At 42.9% G+C, this 8346-nt stretch overlaps 1 protein-coding gene across 1 annotated transcript; it reads right to left on the bottom strand.

Moving 5' to 3' along the window:
- Positions 1-1135: 1135 nt before the first annotated feature.
- Positions 1136-2622, bottom strand: Bex4 (brain expressed X-linked 4). Its single transcript, XM_048428186.3, has 3 exons — positions 2477-2622; positions 2013-2086; positions 1136-1730 (listed from the first exon to the last, which is right to left on the bottom strand). The coding sequence occupies exon 3, from the start codon at positions 1723-1725 to the stop codon at positions 1366-1368; it is 360 nt and encodes a 119-aa protein (XP_048284143.1). The 5' UTR covers positions 1726-1730; positions 2013-2086; positions 2477-2622; the 3' UTR covers positions 1136-1365.
- Between the last annotated feature and the right edge of the window lie 5724 nt (positions 2623-8346).

Raw genomic sequence — 8346 nt, forward strand, 5'->3', positions numbered from 1 at the left:
TTCTCATTTTAAATAGTAATAGACTGAAGGGCCTAAGATTTTATTAAAAACTTTAAAATATTAGAGTATCTCTCTCCTTCCTGCCTTCTCCCCAACCCTTCCACCCAGACCACTCCTTCCCAAATTGATAGCCTCTTTTTTATTATAGTAATACATTTTATGTCCCAGTGTTCTATTAAAGTGTTTGTTGGAGGTATCAACAGAGATATGTAGCTTCATATTTGTTAATTCTTTGAATTTCCTCAGGTTGTGTCAATTACAAATTAAATATTCTGCATCTCAGGTGGGCAGTGGTGGTGCACACCTTTAAACACTTGGGGGCGGAGGCAGGCAGATCTGTGAGTTCAAGGTCAGCCTGGTCTACAGAGTGAGTTCCAGGATGGCTCCAAAGCTACAGAGAAACCCTGTCTGGAAAAACTAAAAAAAAAAAAATGTGTCCCAAAGAGAGGGTGCCATACAAATGTTCCAGGCTAAGTCCACCTGGTAAGATACACAGCATATGGGCAGCCCCGGGAGTTAGCTTCTTACAGCTCCAGGGCTATCATGTATAAAGAGGATGATCAGACTGTACAGGTTGTAGTAAGGAGAAAAGTGAGGTCTGACATGTTGTAAAGTGGTGATAGAGTGAAGAACTATAGGTTACTCAAGATGGAGATTTTCTTCAGTCATACTTGGGCTCACAGTGACTACCCCAGTTTATCATAAGCCCTACTGGGTTTTTTTTTTGTTTTTCACAACAGGGATTCTCTGTAGCTTTGGAGCCTGTTCTGGAACTAGTTCTTGTAGACCAGGCTGGCCTTGAACTCATAGAGATCTCCCAGCCTGCCTCCCAAGTGCTGGGATTAAAGGCATGTGCCACTACTGCCCAGCAAAAACAACCAGCCCCCCCCAAAAAAACCCAAAAACAAAACCCAAACGAAACTCCTTTCCAAGGTGTTTCCATAACGATACTAGGCACACACTCTTTGAAAAACTCTACAAATACATTGCTCGAGATATGGCTGTTCCTTACTGATTAATTGGAAACATGATTTTTAAAAAAAGGACTGCCAGTGACAATAGATTTGAGTCCAAATAGCTGGTGGAGATAAGACACTATGAAGGAAATTTAACGACCAGGGTAAAAGAATACGACTTAGCCTTTTAAATTGCTTTATTAATTTCAATTCAAAAAAGATTTCCTTCTAAACCACATTAAATTGCCATGCTGATGGGAATGTTTAGAATTAAATGCAACAATAAAACATATTTATGTCGATAGAAACAGTTAGGTGGAAACACCAAAAGTTTACAGAAAAAGTACCTCACTAAATACAAGCTTGTAAAACAGAGGCCACTTTATGAGCTCAGCGAAAAACTGCGATTTTAAGGTATGAGGCAAAAATCATAGTGGTTGTCAGGTTCTGGTGTTTGGAAACGCCCGTAAGGCTTCATCTGTTGCTCCCTAGTCTTTCTCTTGATTTCCATCACCTGCCCTACAAACTTGCCAGCATCCTCTCCCCCTTCATTGTGATCAACACGCCTATTTGGTATGGCCCATCGAAAATTAGGCACAAGTCGCCTGACTAGTCCCATTCTGACATTCCCCCCAGGCTTCTTGTTTTTAACCTCTTCCAAGAGCTGCAATTCTTCTTCACGTTGCTTGGAGGCCTTCCTTTCTGCACGGTTTTTTTCATCATTCTGTACGGCGAGATCTTTTAGGACCTGTTGCTCATTGGACGCCATGATTCCTAGGAAACAAGAGATAGATAGGACTGCTTCCTCCGTAGACTGATCAGTACATGGAACACAGGCACAGGCCTGGGCCTGAAACCCCCCATCCCCACCCCAAAGTCTATCATTTCCCCCTGCGAACCCATTTCCAAGGCTCCGGCAGGTACAAAAAGAGAAGCCGGGAATGGAAGAAGAGGAAAAAAAGTAGAGGGAAAAGTTGGGCTCTGGGATGTGAGACTCAGCTTCGTCCAGGTCCCCTTTCCCCCTCTTCGGGCCTCCAGGCCTGTCCCAGCACCCACCTGGGCCTATCGTTGCCTTCTCCTGGGGGGCGATGCTCACCACCAGGTGCGCTGCGAAGCTGGACTCCTGGGATCTGCGAACGAATCAGGCGGGGGGGGGGTCGGTGATGGGATGGGGGGACGGAAGGAGGGAGGGGAGAAGGGAGGACCTGCGGCGCCTCCCTGGGTATCCCCGCCCCAGCCCAGGTTCTTCCCGCCGCCACGGCCGCCCCCGCCCCGCCCCACCGACCAGCCCTGGGCACCGGAGCTGCAGGGGAGCCGGCCTGGGGCTGGGGAAGCTGTCGCGGGGCGCAGGCTCCTACTCCCCGAGGGTCTCGGCCCAGGCCCGCCCCCGTCAGGCCCGCCGCGCCGCAGCGCGCACAGGAATGGCCACCTGCTGCCACGGCCTGCGCTGCGACTGCGGGGCCGGGGGTCGCCGCGCCCCGACGACGGGCTCCGCAGGCCTGGACCGCCGCCTCCCTCACCTGCTCCTTCTGCTCCTGCCGTCCGCGCTGTCCGGACCCGTGCTCTGCGCCAGCAGCTGAGAGACCGGGAACAGGTGCCTCTGTGAGGGATGGCGGGCTGGAGGGAGTGAGTCGGGCAGGTCCAGAGACCCAGAGAGGGGCGTGAGCCTGCGTGGACCAGTCACGTGAGACTGCGTCACAAGCCAAGCTCCGCCCCGGCCCCGCCCCTCCTCCTGCCCTGAGGATCTTACCTGGCAAAGTCCAGGCCCATTCCTCACCTGCAGGTCCAGTTGGTGTCTTCAGCCTGGGCCCTGTCACTCTGAGCCCTGGGGCATTTCTTTGTCTGATGGAGATAGGCAGTGTGTGCTCCAAGGGCTGTTAGCCATTCCCAGATCTCTGGGGGATTGATTTTCTCTCTCTATTTTCTAGATGCCCCTCCTGGGTACCCTCTCTGCTCCAAAATCTGATTCTTGTCTCAGAATTCAAATGAAGGTAAGGGCTGGTGAGATAGCACAGTGGTTAAAGTGCATAATGGGCAAGCGTGAGCATCCCCAGAACTCGAATAAATACAAACCACGTGTAAACGTCTCCTGAAAAACTGGTAATTCCAACTTCAGCAGGTGGAGAGGGATCCCTAGAGCAAGCTTGCTAGCTAGACTTTTGGGAGCTCTGGCTTTGACAGAGGCACCCCACTTCAATGAATAATGTAGAAGAGCAATGGAAAAAGATTTGTGCAGGCACAAGGTAAACACACCATACACATGAAAAGTGAAGGAAAAAAATAATTTAAATGGAGGAAAAAATAATAGTAAAAATTTATGCAATATTTAAAAAAAATAAAATTGTCACAGAAGTATTTATGATGCTCAAGATGTCAAAAACTTAAACACATACAACATCTGTTCCACCTACTCCACTTCAAATTGTAGTTTCTGCATTTGCAGAAATGCTGGAGACAATGAGAAAATGAAATAAGGGTGGATTTTTTTGTTTGATTTTTTTTATCTTTTAAAATGATTTATTTTTTTATGTGCATGGGTGTTTGCATCATGTGTATGTGTTTTACATGGATACCTAGTATGTGAAGAAGCCAGAAGAGGTCATTCCTTGATCTTCCTGGAACTGGAGTTACAGAAAGTTGTGAGCTACCATATAGGTACCAGGAGCCAAACCCTGGTCCTCTGCAAGAGCATTCAGTATTTTTAATTTCTGAGCTATCTTTCCAGTCCCAAGAATAGAAAATATCTTAATAAAAAGATATAAGGTAGTTGGAGGTTTGAAAGCATCTGAGACAAGAGAAAATGAAACACAACCTACTACAACTTAAGGAAAGCAGCACAGTAGTTCTAAGAGGGGAGTCTTTGCTTCTCTTTCTTTCTTTCTTTCTTTCTTTCTTTCTTTCTTTCTTTCTTTCTTTCTTTCTTTCTTCCTTTTTTTCCCCAAGCCTAAATTTTCTTTATACTTTGTGTGTCTTCTTGCTTTTCTGAAATAAAGTTTACTTAGGTTTTTGTGTTGGTTTTTGTTTTTTGAGACAGGGTTTCTCTGTGTAGCAGCCCTAGCTGTCCTAGGAACTCACTCAATAGACCAGGCTGGCCTCAAACTCACCGAAATTCACTTGCCTCTGCTTCCTAAGCGCTGGGATCAAAGGCGTGTACCATCACCACTGCACACAGTAAAGTTTATTTTTACATTAACTTTATTTTGATTTACTACTATGGCAAATTTCCAACTTATTAAAATTACAGAATAATACTTTAGAAAGAAGTACTTAACACCTAATTTCCAGTGTTTTCTTTATTCTTAGCTACTTCATGGACTTAAGACATACTTTAAAGTCAGGGGCATATATCTAAGATAAAAACTCTCTACCTGTAGTCACTGTTCCTTTAAACACACACATGCTCAGGCACAGACACATATATTTATAAACATATCAAATTCCTAGTTGTTTTATGTTTTTAAGTCTTTGGTTTAGAAGGTAAATAAGACCTGCATATTTTAGCTGGGCGGTTTGATTGAGTGCTCTATGTCCTAAATTTTTAAAATCTATACATTCATACATTTCAGTTTTCTCTTCAATTTAACCTTCGATGAAGCAGTCGTTTGTAGGATATCATCTTCACAACCTGCGTCTTGCGGTTACCATCATCAACATTTTGTTTGTTCGTTTTACTATCAAATGAAAGCTTATTGGAGAACAGATTGCATTTATGTTTACTTTCTACTCAGGTTCTTTCAGGGGAGCATTTTTGACTCTCCATTTGTTGTTTAACAAAATAAATATCAATTGTTACTTTTTGTCTGTTTTCCCCTTATGATTTTAGCTGGAATACTGGTATAGAGACTTCCTGTTTTAGGTTTGTCTCCTTACAAAGAGAGCCTTGTGAATCGAGTTTATCGAGATGACATTCATGTGCCAAAGTGGGAAGGAAAAAGAATGGCCAGAGAAGGGGCAGCCTTAAGAGTTTTTCACAGCTAATCTCCATGGCTGGGTCAGGCTTCATGGGTGTGTAACACAGTGCTCTGATCAGAAGTCTTTCTGCTTGCTTTAATGCTCTGCAGCCATGTAAAAATTCTTAAGAGCTTTTACTTCTTTTTAGTTTTTTATATTTGAGTTTTTTTGAGACATGGTTTCTTTGTGTAGCCTTGGGTGTACTAGCTCTATACACCAGGCTGGCCTTGAACTCACAGAGATCCATTGCCTCTGCCTCCTGAGTGCTGGGATTAAAGATATGCAGTTCTCTCTCTCTCTCTCTCTCTCTCTCTCTCTCTCTCTCCCTTCCTTTTTTTTTTTTTTTTTGAATATTTCTCTAATGCTGCTTGGGCCCCAATACCAAACCAAATATTTTAAAATTTATTTTGGTTTTTCAAGACGGGGTTTCTCTATGTAACAACCCTTGTTGTCCTGGAACTTGCTCTGTAGATCAGGCTGGCCTCAAACTCAGAGATTCCCCTTCCTCTGCCTCCCCAGTGCTGGGATTAAAGGCGTGCAACACCACTGCTTGGCTGGGTTGAGGATTTAATGGTGATTTATAATTATCAGACTTCTTCCTGGGTGAGGAATATCATTTGACTCCTAGTCTGGAGAAGCGCTGAAATTCTTGCTTGAGCCATATTTAGATAGACTAGAGAGGAATAATTAGCTCCAGCTGGTACATGCCTCCTCAACACCTACTAAGGCAAGGATTTCCTGAAACACTACAATTCTTGTAGCGAGGAACTGCGGGCAGGCCTGCTTTTCGCCTCACCCGGCTCCCGCAAGGCTAGCTTAGTCCCAGAAATAACAACACACAAATTGTATTCATTTAAGCACTGCCTGGCCCATTATCTCTAGAGAGTTAGTTACTGACTAACTCTCATATCTTGATATTAACCCATTTCTAATAATCTGTGTAGCACCACGAGGTTTACCGGAAAAGATTCAGCATGTCTGACCTGGTGGCTGGCTCCATGGCTTCTGCCCCATTGCCCTCTTCCCAGCATTCTGTTCTGTTTACTCCACCTACCTAATTTTCTGTCCTATCAAAGGGCCAAGGCAGTCTCTTTATTAACCAATGAAAATAACACAATAGACAGATAACCCTCCTCCATCAAATTCTCTTTTTTAAAATTTTTAATTGGGGTGGGAATAGAGCAGAGGCTGGGTCTTTCATAGCCCAGGCTGACCAAAACTCACTTTATGGCCAAGACTGATCTTCAAGTGCTGCTCCTTCGACCTCTACCCCTTAAGTGCTGGATTTGAAGGCAGTCACCACCATGCCTGGCTTATAAATTCTCAAATTTTGGTGAAAGACTCATTACTCTTCTTTTTTTTTAACATGCTACAAACCATTTGGAGAAGTTACGACTTAAAATTCCAACGTAAACGATTTTGTTCATAATCCAATGACCAATATAAATTTGTTTTTTGAGTTTTATAGAAATAAAGTCATATATATATATACATATAGAATAACTTTATTATTTCTTTTTTAACTTTATTATTTCTAAGTGGATACATTCAGTTTTCATATTTACAAAGCTGTATAACAATAACTGCTATATAATTAAATAGTATGTCTATTACCCCTTAACCAAAGCCTAGAGCCATTAGTAGCCACTTGTAAATCATTTCACAGCTTTTGGCACCCACTAATACACTTTCGGAATTTATGGATAGGTCTATCTTGGATGCAGACAATATATGACATGTTGTGTCTTACAACCTGCACTTGAAATTTTATTTTCAAACTTTAGCTATGTTGTAATTCTATCAAAAACACTAATTGTAAACTAGATAAAACCCTTTCTCTACTTTCCCAAGAAAATATGCTGTCCTGAGGGCAAGAGTCCATCCATCTTGTGAACATGTAAATTCATTTGAAAGCAAAAGGCCTTATTTAGAATGATGCTAAAAAAACGTTCCCTTCTCTAAAACAAATGCATAGGTTTGTATTTCCCCAGAGCCAGGGCACAAAAGCCCACGCAATATACGTGGTAGTACACACCTTTAATCCCAGCGCTTGAGAGGCAGAGGCAGGCAGCTCTCTGTGAGTTCTAGGCCAGCCTGGTCTAGAGAGCGAATAAGAAACCCTGTCTGGAAAAAAAAAAGGGGGGGCTGGAGAGATGGCTCAGGGGTTAAAGAGCATTGCCTGCTCTTCCAAAGGTCCTGAGTTCAATTCCCGGCAACCACATGGTGACTCACAACCATCTGTAATGATGTCTGGTGTCCTCTTCTGGCCGGCAGACATACACACAGACAGAATATTATATACATAATAAATAAATAAATTAAAAAAAGACAAACCAAAAAATAATAATAAATAAATAAATAAACAAATCCAAAACTGTAACACGAAGGCCAGATAGTTTGTTGGGGGTTTCTTTCCTGCCCGGTTCCCACAGCTGTTTAGCCCCAAAGAAAGTTTTAAGCTGATTGGCCCATTAGCTCAGGCTTCTTATTAGCTCTTATGACTTATATTAATCCATTATTCTGATCTATTTTAGCCATATGGCTTGGCACCTTTCTCAGCCAGCAGGTCACATCCTGCTTCCACCATGATCTGTGCAGGACTGGGAGGAATCAACTTCCTCCTTCCCTGAACTCTCCTGTTCTCATTACATCATTTCTACTTCCTGTCTGGTTTTCCCACCTATACTTCCTGCCTGGCCAATCAGCATGTATTTAAAACATGATTGACAGAATACAGACAATTCTCCTGTACCACAAAACAACAAAACAAAACAAAACAACAACCAAAAAGGAGTAAGATTGGAGGGGTCATCTGGAATGGTGATTTTCCCGTGCCTCTGAGGCAAGTGTGTGTCAACAGTCCTTTAGTCTCAGCACTTTGACCTGTTATGAGTCTCTCATTACCACTGTGAAAAGGAACTTCTCTGGCCAAAGTTGACAGTAAAATTGATCTATGAGAATAAACATTATTATCAAGGTAACAATTTGATGGGCACATACTATTTAGCAAAAATAAAAAGTGCCTGGCAGTGGTGGCGCACGCCTTCAATCCCAGCATTCGGGAAGCAGAGGGTATGGATCTCTGGGTTTGAGGCCAGCATGTCTACAAGAGCTAATTCTAGGACAGGCTCCAAAGCTACAGAGAAACCCTGTCTTGAAAAACCAAAAATAAAAATCAATAGTAGTAGCTTATGAGCTATAGTCTATAATCTATAAGCTCTTGACCAAGTTTACAGCACCAACTGTGAGTCTTCCCTGTGGAGCAGGCCAAAACCAGATAATTGTTAGTTACCTCTAACTAATTGTTAGTTACTATTGAGACCATGGGTACTTCTTTCTTGTGTATTTAGTAGTGCAGTATATAGTTTCTACAGATAAGACTTTTGATGATAATTCTCCTTCAGGAGACTGTTTAACATCTTCCAATATCATGAAACCT

Source organism: Myodes glareolus, chromosome X (assembly GCF_982192425.1).
Source record: "Myodes glareolus chromosome X, mMyoGla1.1, whole genome shotgun sequence".
In the NCBI taxonomy this organism is placed as follows: domain Eukaryota; kingdom Metazoa; phylum Chordata; class Mammalia; order Rodentia; family Cricetidae; genus Myodes; species Myodes glareolus.

Excerpts from the sequence above, each read along its gene's own strand:
- Bex4 (XM_048428186.3), bottom strand. The coding sequence starts at position 1,725 with ATGGCGTCCAATGAGCAACAGGTCCTAAAAGATCTCGCCGTACAGAAT.